The following is a 25940-nucleotide window of genomic DNA, read 5'->3' on the forward strand; positions in this document are numbered from 1 at the left end:
TCTACAATGCTAAGCTAATGTTGCCTTTAGTAATGTAGCCCCAACATGAGCACCAGTTACCACTAGACATTATTAATTATTGTTACTGCTGTAGTACCTAGAGGTCCCATGCAAAACCAGAACCCCATTGTTCAGGATACTGTACAAATACATATAAAGACACAGGCTGGGAACCAAGAAAGAACACAGGTGTCTAAGATACTCATTTAGGCACATAAGTCCCCATTTTGGCTCCACTGTGATCTCCAAGACTCCTATGAAACTCTGTAGTTGCTTAAACTCAGCATCTAAGCTACTCAGTGTAAAAGGCCCCTTGGTGCCTATGTTTGTGATATCGGGTATGCTCACTGCTGCCTCTCTCAAGGTGTCCAGACACCCAGGGACAGCAAGCTGCATAACCTGGGAGAGGCTTCCACAACAGCCAGGCATGGCCCCACCCTGCTCTGCCCCAGGCTGCCCCCTCCAGCTTCCTCTGGGGCTCTCCAGGTATGGTAGTTCTAGCCACCTCACCTGCCCTTTTTATGCTCTGGGGCTGGAGACGCTGCAGCTGCCTCACCCACCCTCCTGTGTTCCCAATGACTGGTGCTGCAGCTGGGCCACCTATCCTCCCTATTGACTCTCCCAATGCTACCCTCCGGGGCTGAGGCCATGTTGCCTGCCCTGCTGGCGTTCTAATGCTCCACATGTAGTGCCTGCAGGCCCTGGTCCACAGAGAGCAGAATCGAACCTGGGATTTCTGGAGTTTCTGCCACATGAGCTAAGAGCCAGCTGGCTTGTAGCTAAGGCTGTAGAGCAGACTCATTATTCTCTCTAAGTGATCTTGGTGCCACTAGATGGATCAGAATACCACGACCAGTAGGAGTGTGAGTTACACAGACACTGGTGCTATATTACTCAGCTTCAAGGTGCTTTGGTGCTGGGAGGGCTAGCCTCCGGGCTCTGAATTCCAGTGGGAGGCAGAAGGGGCAGGCCTCAGGGAGAAGCGGTGGGGCCAGTTGCTAGCCTCCCCCTGCCAGCAGTTCACTCACCATCTCTGCAGACTCTTGTCTCTTGCCTAAGACCCAGAGTGATCCCCAAATGAGGGGAAAAGAGGCAAAATGGCCATCTATGGTGAATATGAGGCATAATCTAGTAGGTGTTCTTAGAGGATGCCTAATGGGTCTGCTTCCATTCAAAATATGGCCAGAGGAGATAGCAGCACTGATCACCTTGTACATTTTAGCCCAGTAATCAGAGTATTCTTCCCGTATGTGAGAGACAGTCCTTCTCTGCCCTGTTCTCTGCTCTGTTCTTGTACTGTCAGGGCAGTTTTTTAACCTCTGGGCACTGCATAATCTGATGTAGACTCTCTTACTCTCAGTCTGTAGAAGCTGTTCCACTGTGGATAAATAATGAAAGTGTGGCTGGAGCAGAGTGACTGGAGGCAGGGTCTCTGCCTCTAATGTGAGTGTCCAACATGGTGAATTTTGTCCTTTGAGCTTTGTGTGTGCAAAAAAACCCATATTATATACGGACTTAAAATGGGTAAAGCGATGGGTGTTTTCACCTTTCTACAACTGAAAAATAGATTCCAAAACAATTCACTGTGACTGGGAACAAATGAAAAATTCCAGCCAGAAATTTTCAGATAACTACGAGCATGTGAAACCAAGGGGTTATAGTGAAAGTCCTTAATTGGAACTTTGTTATAGACATTATATGCAAAAATCTGAAGTTACAGTAGGAAGCACACTACTGGAGCCTTAAAGTTCCTTTCGGTCTTGAGGAGTGACTCACACTGAATAATCACTGCGTTCCCTAAGTGCATGGAGTGCAGACTGTTCAGGCTCCAGTACAGGATTGGGAAGAGTGGGATTCTAACTATTTTTCTTCGTAGCCTCCTATTAACCTGCATGTTGTATCCTTAAGACTTGGGAGCTGTCTTTTACTTCAAGTAGTTCTTTTGGGGATGTTCTGGTGAGATGCTGTTGTATAGGCATTCTTTGAAAGGACCAGTTCTGGTTCTTTTCTATTAGGTCAGCAGAAAGTGGGGGTGCAACTAAGGCAAAACATTTCATATTTTGGAGAAGAGTTCCAAAGCAGACTTTTTCACGATCTCACGAATCATCTGTCCTGTTGTTCTGCATCACATGACATATTTGGGGATATATCAGCAATTTCTTACATGGAAAAATAATACTAAAAAAGAACTGAATGCACATTAGGTGTCTTCTATGTATTTTAGTAACTGAAAACAAGGATGAGAGCCAGCATCAAGTGACTGCTAAGTTCTCCATGTACCAAGAGCAAGTATTCCATGGACAACCAGTGGTTCAGAGACCACAGTTTGAGACTCACTGCTCAAGAATACCAGGAAGGAGTAACACTGGCAACCTCTGAAAAGAATCCCATACAAACCTATTCAGAAAGAATGAAGGTAGCCATGAAGGGCAAAAACTGGGAAAATGGGTTCCTCGGGGCCCTTACATAGACACATAGAGGACGATGGGGAAATAAGAAATAACATTTCATTTTTCTAAGTACCTCCTCAGCTACTGCATTTTCAGTTGAGAATTTCCATAGATAAGGACTAAACGAATATTATGGTTTTCTTTGGGGGAATTAATCACTTTTTCACTTGTTACTTTTTATTAGAAGCCTGATACCCTGTAACCTTGTTGCACAAGACAACAGATGTCCTTTTATGCATCAATTTTGAAAGAAAAATGTCTGTTTTCCCATTAAAGTAGGCATTTTTTGTTGAAAAATGTTTATGAATTATGAGAAACACACACCAAAATATGGTACAACTGACACAGGAGAATGCCAAGTGGTTTAGGAATTCAATGAAAGCAAATTTAAAAAAAAAGTCCCTCTCCTCTCTTTCTGGCATGCTGGAGATGTGTGTATCCTTTTACACATAAAATGTATTAAGGACATGTTATGAAAAATAACAAAGAATAGCAGAGAACTCAGGAAGTGAATGGCACTTCAGATGAAGTTTAGCAAATTAAGCCATTGACCTGCAGAGGAGATTAATACCAAACAAGGTGCCCCTTCTTCTGAAGTAATGAATATTCTTCAAACAGCAAGGGAGCACTGACTGCTGTTTGATGCTGATGACATTGAAAATTTAGGAGAACAGAAATTCCATCATTTTTCATTTGTATGCAAATGCGCCTGTTCCAGAAATTAACCCCTGAACCCCATGTCAGTTTTCATCTGGAGGAATTCTCTTTGCTAGCCCCACACAGTGCAGCTTTGTTACTATCCTGGTGTCACTGGGGCTTCCCCACATAAAACACAACAAAACAAAAAAGAAAGGGGTGGGGAAGAGACCAAATCAGAATGCCAGGCTTTGTTTACCCCCATTAATAGGGTCTAAAGGAGCAATAGAAGCAGGGGCATGTTGTAAAATGTGCATCTCTAATGCAGGCTCCTGTGTACTAGCATAATTGAAATGCAAAATGCAGCCATACCTCTTAAGGAAGAACAGCTACCACTAATCATTTCCACTAGTGTTAAGGTGAACCATGGGACAATATACAAATCCTATTACTCTTCCTTTCAGCCAGGTCTTCAACTGTTACAAAGTTCCTTTGTTACTTAGCACCTTAGACAAATGCCACTATCTGCATGTGAAAGGGAAAGAGATGATTGAGGTTTTTCAATAGATGTGGATTTAATTATGCTAATTTAGACAGCTGTAAAGCTTTTTCAGTTTAGCCACATAATGGGACCAGCAGATACAGGTGTCCTTCACTGTGGGGAGCTTACTGTTTAAACCTAGTTGTTTTGTAAGGAAGGAAAAATGCAAAGTAATGGTTAACAGAAAACTATTTTCTGAAGATCGAACTAGGAAACTTCATCCTTACTCTTCAAACTCTCACCTTCATCCTCTGGGATGAGAAAGAAATCCACATTCAATAACAACAGTGCAAACACTTTGCAACTGAAGGGCAAGCTTATCTCTAACAGGTGTGGCTAAGGCTGAAACAAGAATGATCTTGTAGGTAAGGTATAGTCCTGTCACTCAGAAAACTGGGGTTCAATTGCCATCTCTGCCACAGACTTTCCATGCAATCTTGGGCATGACAGATAACCTCTCCAGCTTAGTACTGTTGTCTTGTTTTTAAGAAGTGACTATTGCAGACCTGTGTCAATATATCCTATTGTTTCTTTTTAATTGAAAATCAGGATGTAACTTAATACTTGTTAAAATGTGAGACTAATGGTGTTGTGAAGAGCCAGGCACAGTGCAGCTAAACGTCCTACAAGCTTTGTTATACAGTTCTGCCAGCCCACTGACTCCCTGTTATGTCACACACAAGCACCTGTTTCAGATTGTCTCTGGTCTGATTTTAGATATAAACTTCTCTGGGTAGAAAACATGGCTGTCTCGTCTGGTAAAAAAATGGTTTTCACAGTCTGCTCCAGAAACAAATACAAACCAGAAAGAGAGTTAATTGCTTCTGTGATGGGAATGAGAATGAGATTCACACAACCAGGATTTGAGCCCCATCTTCCACATTAATCTTTTTTGGGGTAGTTATATGCCCCTTATCATGATTGTATCTGAATACTTCATTTGCTTTAATATATCTATCCTCACAACACCCCTCTGAGGTAGGGCATGGCCATTAACCCTGGTAGACAGAGAAGAAACTGAGGCAATTGAGGCTAGCTGATTTGCCCAAGTTCAAACAGGAGATGTGTGGCAGAACACAATTTGAAGTCAAGTCTCTCAAATGCTATGCTACTGCCCTAAGCATTCCACCATTCCTCCTCTTTTCTCTAATTCAGCTATTCAGACCGGGGGGAGGGAGGGGCTGACAGCCATTCCGGGCCTCTGGGCAAGGTGTGCAGCTGACTCAGTGATCCCAGAGGAGGCAGGGGCAGACAGCTGGCCCTCGGCACTGCCAGGACCATGGCATACCACCCCTTCCTCAGTGCTTCCTAGAGTGCACCCTGCCACATCCCCACCTCCCAGGCATCCCTAAGAGCGACTTGGAGTGGGCTGCCAGGTGCTCCGGTGGCAATTTAAGGGGCCCAGGGCTCCGGCCGATGCCACTGTGGGCCCTTTTGGAATACTAGACCCAGGAGCAACTGCCTCCTTTGCACCCACTGACTTTGACTGGGCTGAATCCCAATATAAAGTGAGCCATGGAATTGCACCCAAGGCCTGGTATGATTTTAGTCCACAGCCAAGATATTCTATAGCAAGAATACTGTGCATTATTAGCTGCACCATTTGACCCATTTTGGATGCTGCAGAATCCTTATTGAAACAAACCCAGGCAATGCCATGGTACAGAGAAAGTCACCTCAGTAGCTGCCATTCTGATGCCAATGGCTCACCTGTAAAGATTCCCCTTCTTCACAACAGGTCTGAGGAGTACAGAAGTGGTCTCTCAAGGGAAGCTGTTGGGGTAAAAATGTAATGAAAGGTCTGATTTAACCCACCAAAATCAGGGTCATTCAGAATGAAGGTTGTTATTCAGCCTCTTAAGCCTAAGAAAACTACACAGAGACCATGTGTGCAAACATACTCACCATCAAAAGGGCCAGATCCAAAGCTCCACTAAAATGCCACTCCCCTGCCCACATTCAGTGTGGCAGGGACCTTCTCATTTAGCTGGCAAGCACAGTTGCAATACCTCTTTCTTCCACATGCTTCTGGATCCAGACTTCAGCCATTCCAGCTGCCAACTCGTGCCCAACACTCTCCAATTTCCTTCCAAAGGCCCAGCATTGCCACAAGTCTCCTCAATTGCTCTGCCACTTGCACTAACTCATCTGATCAGTGCCTAAAGCCTCCTTTGGAGCTGTTAGACCCTCTCACAACATCCCTTGAATATTTCCTTCCAGCTGCTAAACTTTCCTACTATCCTCTGGAAGACATTTGACCTACAAGCTGCTAAATCTTCCTGCCACCTCTGACCAGTTTCCCCATCCAGTTTCCATTCTAGTTCTTTGGCCTGGCCACTGCAGTTGCCAGCAAACATGGATTTTCCCCCCCATTAGCGCCAAAATAATTACTTTCTAGCCAGGTGCTCATCTTACACTTACACAAGTATGTGGAGGGAATCATTGTCTGTGTAAAGTTTGTGCATTTGACTGTAGAATGCTCTCCTGGATTCTCCAGTGAAGGGGACGTGGTGTGCTATATCAGGAGCGGGAGAGGATGTGGCTAGAACACACCATTACAAATCAGTACAATTCAGAGCAGACTTGAGGCACCTCCAAAATGTGCTGGGAGCCAATCCATCTCCTGGGCAGCACCAGGATGGGTGAAGACAGCCCAGTGTAATAAAGTCCCTTGGCTCACCCCTAGGTGCACTTACTACTGTGCTAATTCACTTGATGATTGAGCCCTAAAAGTTGAATTTCACACCCTCCTTCACCTTCCTAAACCCTGGAGCTCTGGGTGCTGGAAGTAGCTGTCCTCTCCATTTGGGGCACTACATTATGTCCTGGGTAATGCTAAAGAGTTAGCAAAGTAGTATACTTCAAAATATGCAAGCATATAAATTATGTCTGCCTTTATGCAACTAGTTATTTTTAAAAAGCACCCCTTTGCCTCCAGTTCCCCTCAGAAACAGTCCAATGGCAAAGCAGCAGCTATTTATGATTGTCACACAAAAATATATTATCAGCACTAACTTGACAAGCTTGCTGTTGACAATGTCAGTCTTACTTCAGTTCACCCTCCTTCTGTGGTCCAGCACTGGATCCAACACCCACGGGCCCACACTGGGCTTGCAGAGCAGCTGAAGGGCCAAATGCCAATTAATCTGGAACATATTCTTTCCAGCAACAGCACCTGACTTCCTGGCTGGCTTCCCCTAAGGTCTCATTGGTCATTATGGCAGCTGTGAAACTGACAATGAGTTTGGTGTTGGGTCAAGTTTTCTGTTTGGCTGCCTCACTCTTCTGCATGCCATTTTCCTTGACTCACCCTTGATTAGAAGGAATGTTCTCTATTACATTCCAAAATAACATGATAGCCATAAGCAAGGCTTTGGGGTAGGTTTTATTTTAAGTGTTATCCATTCTTGTGTTTGCTTGATGTAGAAATGTAAGAACTAGCCATAGAGCCAACCAAATCCTGATGATCAGCCCAGCAGTATATCAAATTTCTTGTACAGATCCAAATGAAAATGTACAGTCTTTTTAACATGAGCAGCCAAAGCACAACATACCATTTTAAGCACTTTGCTTTGCACTTTAACAGATTTCAGGAATTTGTGAGAATTCTCTCTGACATCAGAGGGCAAGAGATCTGAATATTTGTAATTGCAAAAATATAAAAATGTGTGCTTTGATAGTCATAAAGTCAATTTCTTGCACAAACTTCACATTAAGAAACAAACAAAAATTAAAGGCAAAAAATCTTATAAAGTTTGCTTATGTGAAAGCAAGAATACTGTGTATAGTATATCAGACCTATGTATAAATAGACTTTTCTGAATCACCATGTCATAAACAATATCCAGTACAAAGCACAATGATTTATGATTGTGTATCATAATAAAATGCTAAGTTTAATATATTTTATGAAGCATTTTAAAAAATCCAGATTCATATTTTAGGCCCTATAGAAATATGGGACTCACCTGATTCTGCTATTATTGTTCCTCATTTTCCCAATTAGAAGTGAAAGGAGAGTCATTTCCATACTGCTGACTTTAAGAAAGTGGCTTATATTTTCTATTTTAATAGAAAATGTAGTGCTTAGAAGTACAGTTTGGCCACTGAGATCAAAATAAACAATAAGAGGTTAAAACATTCAGGAAAGTTTCCTTATAACTTACCAGATGACCAGTTATCTTGTGTGTCATTTATAAAAAATAGCTAAAATGTTTTCAGAATATTTGCCACTGCCTTCTGTTTCCCAACCTTTTTAAAAATCACCATTAAATAGTAATTTCATGATCTGTTGCCTTGAACAATCACACCTTATATTAAAATTTGTCTGATCTCTTATTCTATCATTATCCATTTTAAGGTCTTGATGTTGTCCTCTGGTAATAACACTTAGCACTTACACTATGTGCTGCTTTCCATCTCCAAAGCACTTTACAAACATTAACTAATTAATCCTTACAACACCCCTGTGAGGTATGTAGGTAAGTATTATCATCCAATTAGGTAAGTATTAAGTACTGTTATCCTGCTAGAGAAGTATTAAGGCCTCCCATTTTATTGAGGATACTGAGGACACCAGGTTAAGTTATTTACCATAGGTCACAGCGGGAGGCAGTATCAGAACTGTGAATAGACTTCAAGAGTACGTGGCTCCTGACCATAATATTGTGTCTTTAGCTAAAGCAAGGTGTCATTGTGCGTATAAAAAATCAGCTTCAGGTCTTTGGCAAAGTGTGTTTGTACAACAATGAATATCATGTACAGAGAGGACATTGTTGAGTCAAAGTATTCTTCTCCTCTTGAACTTAACAAATATGGCACTTCTGGAGTTTTTCTGGCTGTTTACTATGAATAAAAGTCTTGGGAATAAGTGTTGTTTTACATTATATATCAGAGGGGTAGCCCTGTTAGTCTGAATCTGCAAAAGTGGCGAGGAGTCCAGTGGCACCTCCTAGGCTAATCGAAGTGTTGGACCATAAGCTTTCGTGGGCAAAGACCCACTTCGTCAGATGCATGTCATGCATCTGACGAAGTGGGTCTTTGCCCACGAAAGCTTATGGTCCAACACTTCGGTTAGCCTAGGAGGTGCCACTGGACTCCTCGCCACTTTTGCATTATGTATGTGTGTGCCCTCCCCCCCAACACACATATGCAATCATGATGCAAGGGTGTAGAGATATAGAGTTCCTTCCTCCCCACCCTGTTTTAAATTTTGATGTTAGTCTTTTTAGTACCATACAGAAATAGGTCCCTACTGAAACCTTAGTCCACTTCACACACCTCTTCCTGAAATTGTTAGAATAAAGATCTGGTGTTTGTGGTTTACATCTCTCTGAATAATGGGTTCACTCTGAAACACTGTGTCTGAGATGTCCAAGTTTGTACACAAGTCTCGGTGCTGATTTGAGTCTGATAGCTTATGTCCAATTAATAACATCCTTAGCATGGTATCACTACAGTTCATGGGTAGAGCTAGTTGGAATTCTTATCCATTATGAAATGTTTTTATAAAAATAAACATGTGATGCATTTTTCCCCGATGCTCATAAGAACCTCTCGCTCCCCCCCCCCCCCAAAAAAAAAACCTAGGAGAAAATTTATTTTAACTTGAGAGTTTTTTCAGCATTCAATTTTCTGATTTTTGAGAAAAAAATCCATTTTTAACCAAAAATAAGACTTTTTCATGAAATTTTCTGTTTAATTGAAAGGCCATTTTCAAATTAATTTTATAGCTGTTCTACACATAGATACTAAGGTATAGGACTGGGTTTTATGGATAGTAGTTTTATGGCTAGAATAGTATTTGTATGATGCATTCTTCACCAGGCAAACACCAAGTGAGGCCAAGGCCTAGACCACATTTCAAGTGAGCTGTGACTGATTTATGAAAGCCAGTTTCATCTGAATTTAACTCTGAAGTTTTTTAATCATTCAGCATTCATAGAGATTTGGGCCCTCAAACAAACAAAACAAGATTTGCCAGAAATCTCTGCAAATCAAAACAACAGAACTTTGCAAAATTCTAAATGAATGTTTTAAATCAGTGTGTGTAAGAGAAGGGGAGACGAGACAGGAAAGAGATTTGTTGTTTAAAACAAAACAAAACAAAACAAAAAATGAGAGAATATATTTTATTCATCTAAATAAAACATTGTATGGATCAAAACTTACATATTAGAGTTGTCTTTGAAATTTAGAAAAACAGAAGAGGAGTTGGAAGAGAAGGTATATTGAGGTTTTGTTGCATTATCATTTGGAGACATTTTACATTAACAGTGAGCTGAAATATAAAAGATAAAGATTTAAATGTAGGAATTTATATAATTGCTTGGAAAACTGATGCAGAATACAAGTAACAGTCATATAGTGTGTGATACAGTAATTCATAAAAATAGGTAACCCAAAATTGCAGAGTAAGAACAATGTAGCTAATGGTTTATTATACTCTTTAGTGTAATAAAGATTGCTCTTTATTATATTCTTTAAGATAGCTCTGTTAACCAGTCTTTTGCCTGAATACTGACTATACAGTAACAAACTATAGATAAAAAAGACAGGAGCCTTTCAGGTATTTGTTAGGCTCTTTCTAAAAGCCAGAGGAAATAATGTTTCTGCACAACCGTTAGACTCCACAGTGAGTCTTACATTGAGAGACTTTAGATGTAAAATAACATGGCAACATGGATACTCCCTCCTTAAATAATGAAGACAAAGTAAAAAGAGAAATTTCCTCAGTGTGCAATATGCAAAATATAGGGATTAAAAAAAAAGAGCATTCACTTCTTGACACTGCTTTAAGCATTATCACATAGCTCTTTTTTCCCCCTACTTCTAACCTGACCTTTTCCCCAATGGTTTGTCTATAACTTAATATAACTCTAATTCTTTTGAAATAATGTTCACAGTTAGCATAATTGGTGTTATACAGTTCTAAAGTACATTATGGAATATTCTGTCACTAGACACTAAATTGAAATTTTAAAGAAAATGATAGAAATAGCTGTAAGGGAAAATGTACCCTTTTAAATTTAATTTGCTATGCACCGCAGTAGGGTAATGGATGCAATGAAAGTTCTTTCATTGAGTTCTCATGTCCAAAAGGTATTTAGGTAGCAAAGGATGTTAAGCAGACCCCCTGTGCTCCTTCTTTAAGTAAAGATAGCAGGAAATAAGGTATATAGGTTTGTGTCCTCCTGATTTTTATTTCCTCAGGAGACCAACTTATGCAAAGGGCACCTTAGGCTACTTAGAGGATCACAAAGGGTGCCCTAGACCCCCTCACTGACTGCATGAATAGAACAATCTAAAGGATGGCTGAAGCCATACAGTGAATTAAATCCTTCAGGTGGGTCTTTTCAAATTCCAGTAGTGAGGAGTTACTGGAGAATTGGTAAGGATTTCACTAGGCCCCAGCAGGTTTGAGATCAAAAGCGCTGGTTAAATAAAAGCCTGTTGGGAAATCTTAAAACCTCTTTGTAATGTAACTTTAAAAAGTTAATACAAAGAACCCTTAGATTGAAGCCTATAACGGAATGAACAAAGAGCATATCAAAACTGATTCCATTAAGAGAAGGCAGACAATTAAATTGTTTTAATTTAAAGAACAATCTATTATTCTGCTAAAAACTAAAAAACACATCTGTATAGCCATATATGTATATATGAATACACACACATGCATTTGTGTTATAGCATATGTGTTTATAAATCATAAGGACTGTACAACAGAACATTATATGCTATTCTATAATACCTGATATATCTTTAGCTACCATCTGTATTTGAAAAATGTGTGTGTTTATATATATATATATAATTTGAGTTTCATGCTTGGTTGTTCAAATATACAGTTAAATATATCTATATATATTTATCCTGAAAATCACAGCTGAATGAGCTCCTAAATTCAAACTGACACAAGACATTTTTCAACCCAATTAATTAAAAAGGATGGGTACTCATCAGTCAGCTGGCACCGCTTTTTTCCCCATCATATTGCCAAAATGTCAAAGTGTTAGTTGTGCAGCATGTTTCAAAAAGAAAATCTGGGACTGGGATTTAGATATAGATTATTAACTGACCCCTTTCTATTCAGCTCCTCCAGTTTTAACTCATTGAGGTCTCTAGCACCAAAAAAGAGGGGGTTATGCATTGAAAAGCTTGATTTTGGAAGTCACTTGCAGAAGCATTTCAGATTTGTGCTCATTTTACACAGGAAAGGGCATAGTAAATTGTGTAATCCATGCAATGTATGCAGGATGTCCTCATGGTTAAAGCACTGCTCAGGAGATGTGGATTGAGTTCAGAGCTCTGGCACAAACTCCCTGGGACCTTGGCTAAGTCACTTAGAGCCGCATTCCGACACCCTCTCTCCCTGCGAGTAGCACCTTACCCCAAGTCCCACAGATGGTATCAGAATCAGGCTGTTAGTCACACTGCATCTCAGTTTCCTGTCTGTGAAGTAGTGTTAATAATGCTTCCCTACCATACAGGGGTGCTGTGAGGATGCATTCTTTGACATTTGTATATGGTGATGGGGCAGTGTAAGGACAAAGTTAGCTTGAAGTGGTCTTTCATTCAAGAAATGACATCCATCTTGATGGTTTGGTAAGTTATGCAGCTACAGAATTGGGGTTGCATACTCTAAAAGTGGGCTTGAAACCCCAGAAAACTAGGTGTAAGTATTCAAAGTGAATGTTGACAGCTTTCTTTGCAATGAAATCACACAAAAATCTGACTAAAGTTAAAGAAAGCTTAACATATATTTGTAGGAATGAGATCCACGCTCACTCCCTCAATACCAATGCTGCTAACCCTTTAATTACTGAATAACTATTGCATACTACCGGGTATAGTCCTGTCTCATTTTTATAACTAAGAATAATGGTTATGGTGTTCATAAATGAGAAGAACACTTTACATTGGCATCTTTCATTTCAAAGACCCCAAGGGTTTAACAGCCTATGTAACATCATTTTGCCCTGTGCATAAGTGCCACCACTTTGAACAACAATACTGCACATTAGTTTTTCATAATCAATGAAGAATACCACATGCAAATGAGTCTGCAAGTTGCTAAATGTAACTAAACGTAATCAGCATACTAGGAATAATGCCATTACTTTAGCAAAAGTGTTTTGTAATCACTAATAAACATAAAAGATAAATCCCACTGTTGACTTCTCATTTGCAAGGAAGTATCTCCAACATCACTCTACTTCTTAACACTTTGCTATGGTACTGGATTTCTAGGAATCAGTAATGAACTGATGCCCACAGCATGGTATTTGGTGGAGGTTTCTGTCCAAACACTGTCCAGAACCATTCCTTCATAGTCTGGATGATTTGATAAACCCATAGCCAGAGGTGATCTGGATATTAACTTAATTCTATTCATGCAGTAAATTACACAGTGGCATTTTGAAACTTCAGATTTTATTTTTAAGTCTTGATGAGATCTATGAAACAAGCCAAGTTTGAAAAAAATCTCTTCAGTTGATATGAAGTTATGAATCTTTAAAGACAACAAATTGATTTTTTTATTTTTTAACTTATTCTTGATAGATTATCTCAGACCTAAAAAGGCCTGGAATGTGAGAGACTTGATGCTTTTTAGTTTTGAATCAGTCAGCTTCACTTGCACCTGATGGATTTCATAGTTAAGGAAATTACAAAGTTTAGAATTAAATGGGAGGCAAAATGACATCACTGGGGGGCAGGAGATCTGTATTCTATTCCCATCTGTAAAACAACGCTAGTGATAATTACCTACTTCAGTGGGCTTATGAGACATACATTTGAAAAACATTGTGGAATTCTCAAACGGAGGACTCTAAAGGAGTGCAAATTATTTTTTTATTATAAAGATACTAAAATGTAAAGAGAGCATCTGAGTTCAGATTGTTCCAATTAAGTCCAAACCAAGTTTAACAAAAACTGTTTCAGAAGTTTTAAAAATTATGAATATCTAGTCAGTAATTTTCATTCAGTTTTCAGAGAGGCTGAAGCTAATATGATTTAGAAAGTTGTTCACCATAACCAACTAGAAAATGAATGTCATAGTTTTGACCTTCTCAAATTCAACTGTAACTCTTCTTTAATCCCACATCTCCTTACTCCCACTTCCTCATGTTACTCCTTAGTTTCATTTTTGGATACTGATTCTATTCTCATCAGAGGGAAATTATTCACCTATTGACTCACCATCACTAGTTCCAGTAAAACACCTAGGCTATGTCTACACTGCAGGTTTCTTGTGCAAGAACTTTTTGCACAAGAGTTCTTGCACAAGAGTGCACCCACACTGCCGTGTGCTTTTGCACAAGAGATATGCTTTTGCACAAGAGTGTACATGGCAGTGTGGACACAGTCTTGCACAAGAAAGCTCTGATGGCCATTTTAGCCTTAGGGGTTTCTTGCGCAAGAAACCTCTGTTCCCATCCACACTAGCCTTTTTTCTCAAGAGCCCTTGTGCAAAAAGGCTTATTCCTCATGGAGAGAAGAATAACTCTTGCGCAAAGAGCCCTCTCTTCTGACGATCTACTATAAACTTTCTTGTGCAAGAACGGGCTTGTAGTGTGGACGTTCTGTAAGTTTTTGCGCAAGAAGCCTACAGTGTAGACATAGCCCTAGGGTTTCCTCTGAGTTTCCCATTCAGATACTAACCCTGCTTAGTTTGGAGAGCAGAGAGTTCCCACCTCCAAAGATGGAAGAAGCCGCAGACCATTATGCAACTCAATCAGCTGTTGACAATAACAGAAATTTAGCTTTTCACTCTGATACCTCTGGTCTCTGAACAGCTGCTGTCCAACCAGAAAACGATCAACATGTCTTTGTCTACTATTAGTGCTTAGACTTACATAATGCAACAGACCAAATTCTGCCTAGTTGCTCTAAGCAATGCCATGGAAAATCAATGCATATGTATGAGCGTAAGACATGGCCCAACACAGAATAAGACATGGCCCAACACTGTGAGCAACAGAAAATACCTTCATTCAGAATTATTCACATGCTATATTTGAATCTCCATCAAAGGCCAATGTTATACCAGCCTGTGTATGAAAATGGTACTACTACAGTGTGCAATGACCTAAACGATATCCATATTGTTATTTATATGACCTTTTAATCTCAAAGGGTTGTACAACCCTCCTTCAATGTGAATACATCAAACCCAGTGAAGAGACTGTAAATCAAAGAAAGCCCTCCCAAAGTCCAAATAGGATAATAAAGATGAGGTGCAACTAAACAAAAGTGCACTTTCAAGAGCCAGACTCTCCTCTCCTAAGAGCAATGGGAAGCTAGAAGAAGAGAAGTTACACCAAAAAGAAGATAAGTGGATATATTCTGGGCTGTTTCCCCCAAAATACAATGCATAACTTAAAGTATACATTTTTTGTCAGAAGGTCTGCAAACATGGTTCAAAGGGATACAGAGCCCTTCTCTGCCATTCACATAAACCGTGTTTACCAGGAGTAGGGAACTTAAGACCCGGGGGCTGGATGCAGCCCCCAGCTTGCCTGGATGCAGCCCCCAAGGCTCGGGGCTCCCCCCCTGCATTGGGGAGCCCACACCCATGCTTCACTCCCCTAGCCCCAGTGCTGGAGCACACAAAATCTACTAGCTTGGACCTAGCGAAGCTCTGTTGTGAGAGGAGAATGTGGGGAGTGTCTCTCCTTCTGTCAGGGGCCACATTATTGAGTGAGGGTTTGGACTTTTTTATTTTATTTTATTTTATATTATTTGCTTCTCACTTGTGTGCAGCCCTCAACTGATTTTTCTGTGGGTCAGCATCCCCCACCAAAAAAAGGTTTTCCAACCGTGGTGTATACTCTTGACCACATTTGTGTTTAACATGAAAAAAAATGGCTTTAGATATCAAAGAGAAACAAAATCTCAACAGGTCTGTATGAAATTTATGCAACACCTTATTTATTAATGCATGTGTAGCTATCATTTTATCCTGTTCCCCAAAGGTGGTATTTTAAGGAGTAAGCCTTATGCTGATTGACAGCAGCCATAATTCTATACAATGAGACTGTATCGTATTGTTTGATGTGATATGATACTCATCACTTGTAACTGATCAAACAAACTATTGCATCAAACAGTATTATAATATGATCACACTATATGTGGTTGCTGCAACGCTGTTCATCATATTGAACATTTTGGTGCTAGATGTATCTGTTCATAGCATCGACACACCACTGTTACACAAATTTTTCTAAAGAATTGCACTACATGAAATGTGGAACGTAATCTGTACATAAATCTTTGGGGTTTGATACAGTATGTTCTGTTAGCTAAACACTTCAACATGAAGAGTTTTGCTGACCTTAGGATTTTCTTAGGACACTACTGAAAATCTGAAAGCCTGATGGAAAAAGAATATATTCCAGAACAGAGACATGAAACTCCAGCTTCCTTTATTTTTCTTTTAAATACAAACAAATTGAAAAATTGCATATTTTAGGTTAAGACTTCACAAACCTGGCCCCTAATAAAACTGGAAATGGAAACAAAAGAAATGAATTCTTTGTTACCGGCATTTCTAAAGCAGCCATTAAAGGTTCTGTGCCAGAGAGCATGGGTTCAGTCTGACACTGTCAGTATTCATAGGTGCTCTCTCAGAGGCAGATTCTTAAACTAGCTTGGGTTTCTGCAGGTCAGAGGTCAGCTGTCCTCAATTCTCAGTAAGTGCTAAAGTAAGCTTATTAACTGTCTTGCTTTCACTTAAAGTCCAAATGACAGTACAGGCAGTCCCTGGGTTACATGGATCCGACTTACATCAGACCCCTACTTACAAATGGGGTGAGGCAACCCCGCACTAGCTGCTTCCCCCCAGCAGACCAGGGACACGCCAAGCTAGTGCTCCCCCAGCAGACCAGGGAGACGCGGAGCGGCTTTTCTCAGAAGACACTTCAGCTTGAGAATAAAGGACTGAGGGAAGTGAGGTGTGGGAGAATAAAACTGAGCTCTGGAGAAATGTTTGACTAGAGTTTCCCCTACAATATGTACCAGTTCCGACTTACATACAAATTCAACTTAAGAACAAACCTACAGTCCCTATCTTGTACGTACCCGGGGACTGCCTGTATCATTTGAGCCTGAAAGGGGCTGGATGACCTCACCCTTTATGTCCACTTAAGACAGTGGGAGAAGTGCTCAGCCTCCAGCAGGATTGGATCCTTTGCCATTAGAAGTTAATATTATGTATTTGGTGTTTTGTTCTTATCTTATGTCATTAGATATGTCATCTTTCATTCTCACTAGCTTTGTCTGACTCTGTTATGACACAGGCCTGCTGACAGGGTGGGAGAAAAGGGGCAACTGCCCCAGGGCCCAGTGATTCAAAAGGGCCTGGGGCTCCCCACTGCCACCATGGCAGCGGCCGGAGACCTGGGCTCTTTAAATTGCTGCTGGAGCCCTGCATGGTGCACTCCAGATGGCGTTCATGACTGCCTAAGGAGGCATGGCAAGCTCAGGGCTGCCTGAGGGAGGTTAGTCCCATCCCTGCCCCTTCAGCCTGAGGCCCCACCCCTTCTGGGAGTGTGGAGCAGGGTCTGCCCCACCTTGCTCAGGGGCCCAGCAAGGCTGACATTAGGGATGTTAAATATAGACTAATTAACTAATGGACGAGTCGATGGATTTTCCATTGACTAGTCGATAAGCGGGGAAGCTGCAGTGGGGTTAGCTCCTGGCCCTGGGAGTGAACCCTGCTGCAGTTACGCCTTTTAAATGTATTAAGAGCCCACAACTCCCCTGCCTCTTGGTCCTCGCTACTCTCCTGCCCCCCGCCCCCGCAGAGATGGTGCTAGGGGGAACTGGCTTTTAAGCCAGTTCCACCCATCACCAGCTCCTGCTCCCCCACCCCTTGCTGCCTCTAATAGAGGCAGCAAGGGGGGAGCGGAGCGACTAGCATAAAAGCTTATCAGATAGTTGACTAGTCACTTACATCCCTATCTGACAAACTAATATATCCGGAACCAGGGTACAATGTGGAAAAATTGAACGGATGTTTCCCTGATGTAATGCATATATACTTGCCCTAAGGCCTCAGTCATGGGTGCTGATGTTTCTGAAGCACCAAGCCCATAGGAGCTCCATGACCTGGCAAGACTGAGGCCCAAGGAGAAAAAGATCAATTGACAGATTGCATCTATAGGTAGGTCTTTATGGTGGCATGCACAGTACAGACCTGTATGCCCAGCTTGCACATGTATAAACAGCAGTACAGGAGGCACTGCTTAGGTGAGCAGAATGTGCTACATGTTGGAACCCTAAGGTATATACTCTACATAGATATCTATACGCCCAAGCAATGCCTTCCATATCTGCACTGCTGGCCTTCTATTATGTGCAGCTGCTCTCCATGAGTGTGCATGTAGCCTGCCTTTCACAATAGTGGGTAGCTACATGTTTACTACATGCTACCGCAAGGTCCATGTGGCCACCTAAGGGTAGAATCTGGAATTCCACCCTACCTCTGCACTTGGTTAGCTTGCATCATGCCTCTCTTCCTCCAGATGGGAGAAGTTTCTTCTCAGGGTTACTGACAGGTGGGCAAATAGTGAATTACGTGCATAGCCATTTGACATCAGTAACCCTCCCTTATCCAGGCTGCAGCTCTTCTTAGCTCTCCATCTCCTCATGGCTATCTTGCTATTTCCTTACACTGAATGTAGGAAAACCTGAATTGCTTCCAAAACAGAACTCCATAATTCCAGTCCCCTCCCTGTCACTCAAAGTCACGATCTTAGGGTTAGCCCATCCTGATTTTCCTGAGATTTCTTCCTTTGCCAGTCCTTTTCATATTTCATACTCACCAAAGACAGATGGTAATCTTTTTAAGGCAGATGTCTTGCCTCTCTTAACCTCTGTAAAGATTATAGGGTGATATGTTTGTACAATGGCTAGCACATTGCAAGCATTACAGGACTCAGCGACATAATAATACAATAACAATAACTACAGTCTCTCTTCCACACTGTATAATGTTTCACTGAGACTTAAGACAATGGCATCTGACATTGACAGAATGAGATACTGTAACCAGGAGCCATAGTTCAAAGTTTTGTAGGAAATATAAGTCAGGGACATGAAATTGCCTTTCAGCTGAAGCTACCTTCACTTTTTTTTTTCCATTTTAGACTAATGCAATAGTAGGCTAATCTTCCTCTTAAATTGGCTTATTGCCCAGCTGAGGGCCAAAGCTTTCCTGTATTGGGGAGGCCCAAAGTTCATGGAAACCTGCCTCTGAACCACACTCTAAGGCTGTGTCTAGACTGGCAAGTTTTTCCGGAAAATCATCTGCTTTTCCGGAAAAACTTGCCAGCTGTCTACACTGGTCGCTTGAATTTCCGGAAAAGCACTGACGATCTCATGTAAAATCATCAGTGCTTTTCCAGTAAAACTATGCTGCTCCCATTCGGGCAAAAGTCTTTTTCCAAAAGACTTCTGCGCAAAAGGGCCAGTGTAGACAGCATAGCACTGTTTTCCGCAAAAAAGCCCCGATCGCGAAAATGGCGATCGGGGCTTTTTTGCAGAAAAGCGCATCCAGATTGGCCACGGACACTTTTCCACAAAAAGTGCTTTTCCGGAAAAGCGTCCTGCCAATCTAGATGCGCTTTTCCAAAAATGCTTTTAATGGAAAACTTTTCTGTTAAAAGCATTTCCAGAAAATCATGCCAGTGTAGACGTAGCCTAAATGTACAATTGGTGAATAATTAATTTATACATATTTCCCCACCCGCTTCTTGTGCAGGATAAAACTGGTGTGCAGTTATGTTACATAGAATAGTGGGTGGGTGAACATATACTTTGGATGCTACCTTACATGAACTTTAGAGTAAAAGCCAAAGCATATGTTCACCCACCATCATCTGGGCAGAATTTATCTGTGTACTTGCAGGAGATTCCAAATACAATTCCCTTGCCACTGGCCATGTGATGTAATGTAGAAGAACTGCACAAAAATAAGTCTGGAATGAACATGGGATTTACCAATTTTAAAAAATAGTTTCTGTCAGTGTCTCTCATAAAACTACTCCACCAGATAAAAATGAAATGCTACATAAATAAAGGGGTGCGGTGCCATCCAATTCCTCCTATATCTGCCTTATAATTGGCCAGTCGACACCCCGACAGCTTTGGGGATAACAAGCAATGAAATATTAGTAATACAAAGGGATACATGCCAGCATATCTGAAACTGGAAAGTCAGCTTTTCCCATGCTGGCAATGTATAAGTTGAACATTTATGAATTACTGAACACTTTTATGACAGAATTTACCCTTTGTCCTACTTTTCCAATCATTTTTGCACTAGTACGTGCCAGCATGAGCAAATCATATACTCTATTATATACTAAATAACGTATACTGATGGATACTGTTTTGCGGTGGTTAATTAAGAATGGTGCTCTGTGCATTTCCTCTTCATAATTAACAGGAAAATTAGCTTTACTAGAATAGAACCCCTGATTTTGGAAGAAACACGTTGATAAGGGAGAGGATTTTTGAAGTCTCATGATCAGTAACTCTGTACTGTGCACTGTAGCAAAAGAAGCTTTAACTTTCTAAACTGGGTGTAGCTAAATAATTCAAGATGCTGTAATTTAAATGTAACAGTAGAAACTACGAAGTTCAAACAACAGAATTATAGGCATTTCAGCACAGTGTATAGTCTCCTGAAATGTGGTATTAGGAAATTCACTAAGAATTTGGCCACAAAATGTTTGAAGCTGTATTCTGCCAATGCTGGAACAAGACTAAAAATATTTCCCCTCTTCACTACATGTACCTATGCCCCTTTGCAAACCTAGTACAACTACCCCTGCTGCAGGAGCAAGGGAGTTGTAGTCCTGGTCTTTTAGAATCTGCCTTTCTATTTAATAAATCAGCACAACTGAGAATCACCATGTACCAGACACAACTGCAAATCTGTTCTTACCCTCCCCATACCACCTGAGTGCAGCTATTATTCCTCATCCTTGGGGAAAGGAGGCATATGTGACATCCAGAAACTACCTCAGTAATTCCAAGCATCATTATCACTAGTAGGATCAAGTGCAGCTGGGATGCACTGAGAAAGTACAGTAATTCTAACACTAATCTCTACATTCACCACACTGGCCCTCACTAGGAAGTTTAAGTACATTTATTAGGGATTCTCCAGCTCTTAAAGGTACGAAGACATCTATGAGGCTTGACGTACTAACTAATTAGGGTTTGGAACAAAAAGCTTCTTATCTACTTAACTCAGGGATACTCCCTTTGTTAAGTATACACATTACCTTCTATTTAGAATGTAAGTTACAGACAATTCAGTAGCAGGTATTTGCTAGAGCATATACTTTTTTTTACCAGGGTTTCAACTTGGAATTCTAAATCTGCTAATATTATGCACAATATTATTGCAATATAATTGATAGCATATTCAATGTGTAACTAGCACACTTCTCCTGTCTTATGAGTGAATATTTTGTTTCACATTGTACTTCAAACATTTAAAAAGTGACTAGTGATTTTGGGAATCCAGCTTGAGACATCCTAAAGGGACCTGACTTGCAGAGGGTGGGAATCAAGCACTTCTGGAAAATCAGAGTCTCTCTAGGTGTGTTGAATATCTGGAGGGCGGACATCCCTTTGACAGAAAAAAGGAAGGAGATCCAATGATTGGAAGTTGAAGCAAAATACATTCTGATTAGAAATGAGAAGCAGATTCGTAACAGTGAAGGGTAGTTATCCACTAGACTTGACTGACTCAGACAACCACTGTGGATTCTCCATCACCTGAAGTCTTTAAGATTGTTATCTTTACAAAAGACATCTTATAGATCAAGCAGAAGCTATGAGCTTGATGTGGAAATTACTGGTTGAGGGTCTTTGGCCTATGCAGAAGGACAAACTAGATGAACATAATGGTCTCTTCCGACCTTAAAATCACTGCATATGAATCTATGAAATTAGACAAACAAAAAAAATGAGGTATCCAAAGTTGATAATCACTTCTTTGTGTTTTTTGGAATCTACAAAGCTGACTACATCAAAATTAAAGAATTTTAAGACTAGGTGTAAGTAATACAACTAGCATTTGCATTGATTGTGGTGGAGCAATAATCCATTTTATTAATTCGATAGAAACAGAAAGCTAGTGAGCAACTTTTCCTCCCTTCCTGTTTAAATTCAAACCACTCCAGAGAATCTTGCAAATGACAGATAGCGATTTCAACTCCACACCATATTCTGAACAAATAAAATAGTGACATGGTTGACCAAGCTCTTTTTTTTAGTACACATATGATGATGCATCATCGCTATAAACAGATGGTATTTGGCCTCCTTCCTATTCTCAACATTTGGAATTCCTAAACTATGTGAATTAAACAATAATATTTTATAAACATACAAGGGATTTTGCTCACCGCTTTGTTAACATGGAAATTATACAATGCTGACATTTATTTAAATTTTAAAAAGTAAACAAGAGTGCACATTGAAATAAAACAAACTAAAATCAACAGAGAAAAGCATGTTCTGTGAGCACATTACCTACAGTGGCACAGGCCTTTTTAGGGGAGACATAATGGGATGAAATACAAATTGTAGCTTAGACAGTCTGATCCTTTGTACTCTAAAGGCTCATTTAACACCTCTCTGTAAACAAGGGATATTTATACCATAATTGGCTAGTTGACCATAAGTGTGCATTTACTGACTAACCTGATATTATGGAGTTAAAGAAGTTTCTCTTCAATGGCTTTCCTAGGAGAGAAAGTGTGTTTGCAATTTTGGTACCAACTGGATTTAGTCTAACACCTGCACTTAGTACAAGAAACACTCTCCTAATAGCAAAATTGGGGGTGGGTAGAATGTATTACGGGAAAAGTATCAGATCTTAAAATAATTCTGCTTGCTTAGATTCTTCTTTCATGCCCCTCTTAGCCCCTTTTTATGCTTCTTTCCGGTTTGCAGTACAAAATCTAGGCGGCACTTAGTTTTCAATCAGTATTCCCAGGTCTGCAAAGAGGTTCTGTGATGAATAAATAATTAATCAGAGATTTTAATCAGTATTATGATTCTGAAAAGGCTAATTATCATTGTTTACAGACATGCCTTTCCAATGAATTGCCTTGTTTTGCCTTCCAAGCTCTAAAGGTTAAGCCCTTTGCAAGGATCCCTCCCACTCGCCTTAATTTGATCTTCAACTCTCCCTTTGTATGTAGATATCAAGACCTTGTCATAGTTGGAACCCGCAGGTTGCTAAAGCCTTGGGAAATGGAAACGACACAGTATTTGGCTAAGGAAAACGGCCCACAACAGATCCATCCTGGCTGAGTGTATATGCGGGGCTGAAGCATACAGGAGGAACCTGGCTCTTTATAATCAACAGAAAATCTCCCGCTGACTTGAATAGGGCCAGGATTGCACTCGGAACACGCAGCCGCCGCTTTGCACGACCGCGGGCTCGCCTTTCAGCTGGCAAGCAAAGCAGGCTGATCAGAAGGGGCAGCAAGCAGGGCAAACCCCGCCTCGAACTCGGCTTACTACCACTGCAAACAGGCACCAAAGCCCGAGGCAGAAGGGATCCCGGGGAGCAGCGATTTCCCCCCTCCTTCTGTGGTTGGCTTTGTTGGTCCTTCATTTATAAGTGGTGCATAAGGCTAATTAGCAAACATTTCTCTAGGGACGCCCGTGCCAAAGGACCGCGGGGTTAACGCTCTTCCTGCAGCGAGGCTTCGAGGGGAACAAAGTTTCCCATCTAAAATCAAGGAGCTTCAGGGGGTAGCCAAGTTAGTCAGTTACAGAAAAAAACAACAAATGGTCTGGTAGCACTTTGTTAGTCTATCCAGTGCTACCAGACCATTTGTTGTTTTGATCTAAAATCAAGGATCAGATCTAGCTAAGCAAGCGTTGGTCTCGCATAAATCCCTCCTCCCCCCAGCCCCGCCGGGCTCCCGCTCTGGGGCTGGCAGCAGGTAGTTGAGCCTAAAGGGCAGATTTCCCCCCTGCCCTGCTGCACGCAGATTGCCCGCTCCCTTGGCGTGGGATGGAGATGTGTAAGCAGCCTGGGGGGTGCACTCCTAGCAAAGGGATCCGAGAGTTGCAGAGCCAGGAAGGACAAAAAGAGGGAGCTTAAGGCCCGGTAAAGCGGAGTGGTGACTAACCAGCGCAGGGCTTATTTCACCCAGCTGTAGGGGAGAGCGGCGCCGCTGCAGGAGTTCAGTTGCTACCCCCTCGCCTCGCCTCCGCGCTCAACTCCTTCCCTCCCCCCCATGCACCCGTCGCTCCTTCGCCCTTGTCGTGGGGCGGATTAGGAGCGATCCCAGGCCGGGCCAGAAGCAGGCTTTGCGCAGCCCCGAGCCTGAGAGCCAGCCCCGCTCCTGGCAGCTGTGCTGGGAGTGGGAGCCAGTGTGCCCGGGAAACCAGCAAATCCGCATCCCTTTCGCTCCCCCCTCGTGTTCCTCTTTAGGTGCCCCCTCTCCCCGGGACAGAGGGGAGAAAGTCAGCAGCAGTAAGGAGCGCAGAGCCGAGACTGCTCAAACCACGGTTCCTCTACTCGCTATCTCGGCGGGCAATTCGGAGTAGCCGCGGGGATAGCTCTGGGGGCGCGCGGGGAGGGGCGAATCGCGCAGGAAACTTTGGGGAGGCCCAGAACAAGCCCCACGTAATGACCATTTCCCTCTGCGCGTCCCCGGGGTGAGCCCGGGGTTGCAAATTGCGCGGCTCATCCCTTAAGCGGCACCTTCCCCCCTCCCAGCAAACTCCAGTTCCCGTCTCCAAAGGAGCCGCCCGCCCGCCTGCCTCCCTCGCGCTGGTGGGACACATGGGCTTGGGCGATGCTGCGGACGCTTTGTTATTTGTCACGACGGGCTAGGCGGGGAGCGCGGGCTCCTTAATTACAGATTAGGGGCAAACAGCCACGGCCCCGCGTTCCTTTGCCAGGTGCCAGCTGACGGACGCTGCACAAGGCAGCGCCGCGACTGCTCCAAAAACCCGGTTCCGCTCCTGCAAGCAGTGTCCCTGCGAACTGCAGGAGCGAGCGGGTAGGTGTGCGCCCGGGGCCAGGCTGCAGCTGCACGCTCCAGCATAGAGGAGGACAGTTTGCTGATGTACCCGGGGGCCTGGGGAACCTCCTGGAAGGAGAAAAGAAGGGGGGGGGGGTATTAATACTCCACTCCCGCTCACTTTGCTTCTAAACCCCCCTTGCTGCTCGCAAAGGCGTTTTAAGCTTTAAATTAAGTGTTTAAACCTCAGCGAGTCATCAGAGCCAAGCGAGCACCCCGCCCCCCCCCCCCCCCAGTTGTGTTTTATTGCCGCTTCTATTTTCCTGGCCTAGCATCCCAGCGCCAGGGCTCCAGTGCGAGAAGCCAAGTGGATGTGAAAGCCAGAGAACATCGCTGCGAGCGACAAAACGAGAACACGTCGGGGGAGGCTGCTCCCGAGAAGGGCGCTGCTGCTGCCTCGCGCTGCAGCGCTTCGCTTCCACGCGGCTGCTTTTGTCAGGAAGCCCCGCCGCTCCCCCCCCCCCCCCCAAGCTCCGGCCTGAGTGGGGGCCCGGGCTCCAGCTGCGAGCAGTGCCGAGGCGTGGGGCGCTGCAGCGCGTGCGGGGCTCGCCCCCCGCTCGTTCTACCACTTCAGGCTCGCCCGCTCCCGCGGCCTTTCGCCAGGACTCGCTGACACGGGTAACGCCCCGCTTCGCAAGCCGCGGCCGCTCTGTGCCAGCCTGGAGGGGCCTCCCCCCGAAAGGGGTGGCCACTCAGGCTCGCGCCCGGCCGTGGCTGGGGGGCGGCCCGGGGGGCAGGGTCTCGCTCCAGCTTGCCACCGGAGTTGAGCCCCCCGTGCTCACTACTGCAGCGCGCAGCCCTTCCCCTTTGTCCCTGCTCCCGGTTCTACCTCGGGACTCGCAGCGCTTCATACTCGGGACTCCCTCGAGCCCTGAGTTGCATTGAAACTACCCCTCCCTCCCCCAGCCTGTGTAATTGGGGGGAACCCAGGGCCAGCCGCTGCCCCAGGTGGGCCAGCCTTTGCTCGCTTCGCTTCCTAACACGTCCGTTCCCCAGCAGCCAGGGGATGTTTTCCTCCCTTCCGCTCTGCTTCCCCCGCCTATGCTAGATCGCTTGCAAACACACGAACTTCTGGGTGCCAAGCGCCGGCCCTACAGGAACCCACGCAGCTCCCCCCAGCCGGGGCTGTGCTGTGCGTGACAGCATCGAGCTGATCGCGGCACCGCGCCGCTGGAACTGCTGGGGATTGCAGCTGGCTCTCGCGCTTCCGCTGGGCTGCTGCTGGTCTCCCCTTTTTTT

At 43.1% G+C, this 25940-nt stretch overlaps 1 protein-coding gene across 4 annotated transcripts in view; it reads right to left on the reverse strand.

Annotated features, from left to right (window-relative positions):
* The window catches only part of QTMAN (queuosine-tRNA mannosyltransferase), a 349427-nt gene that overhangs the window by 5341 nt on the left and 318146 nt on the right, over positions 1-25940 (reverse strand). For 3 of the 4 annotated variants that reach the window (XM_075933319.1, XM_075933320.1, XM_075933322.1), the window contains one exon: positions 9806-9907. The exons of the other annotated variant lie outside the window; for it this stretch is intronic. In XM_075933319.1, coding sequence (XP_075789434.1) covers positions 9821-9907 — 87 coding nt within the window. In that variant the 3' untranslated portion in view covers positions 9806-9820. Of the gene's footprint in view, positions 1-9805; positions 9908-25940 lie in introns of those variants that run through there. 4 annotated transcript variants of the gene reach the window in all.

This window comes from Pelodiscus sinensis, chromosome 7, assembly GCF_049634645.1.
Source record: "Pelodiscus sinensis isolate JC-2024 chromosome 7, ASM4963464v1, whole genome shotgun sequence".
In the NCBI taxonomy this organism is placed as follows: Eukaryota; Metazoa; Chordata; order Testudines; family Trionychidae; genus Pelodiscus; species Pelodiscus sinensis.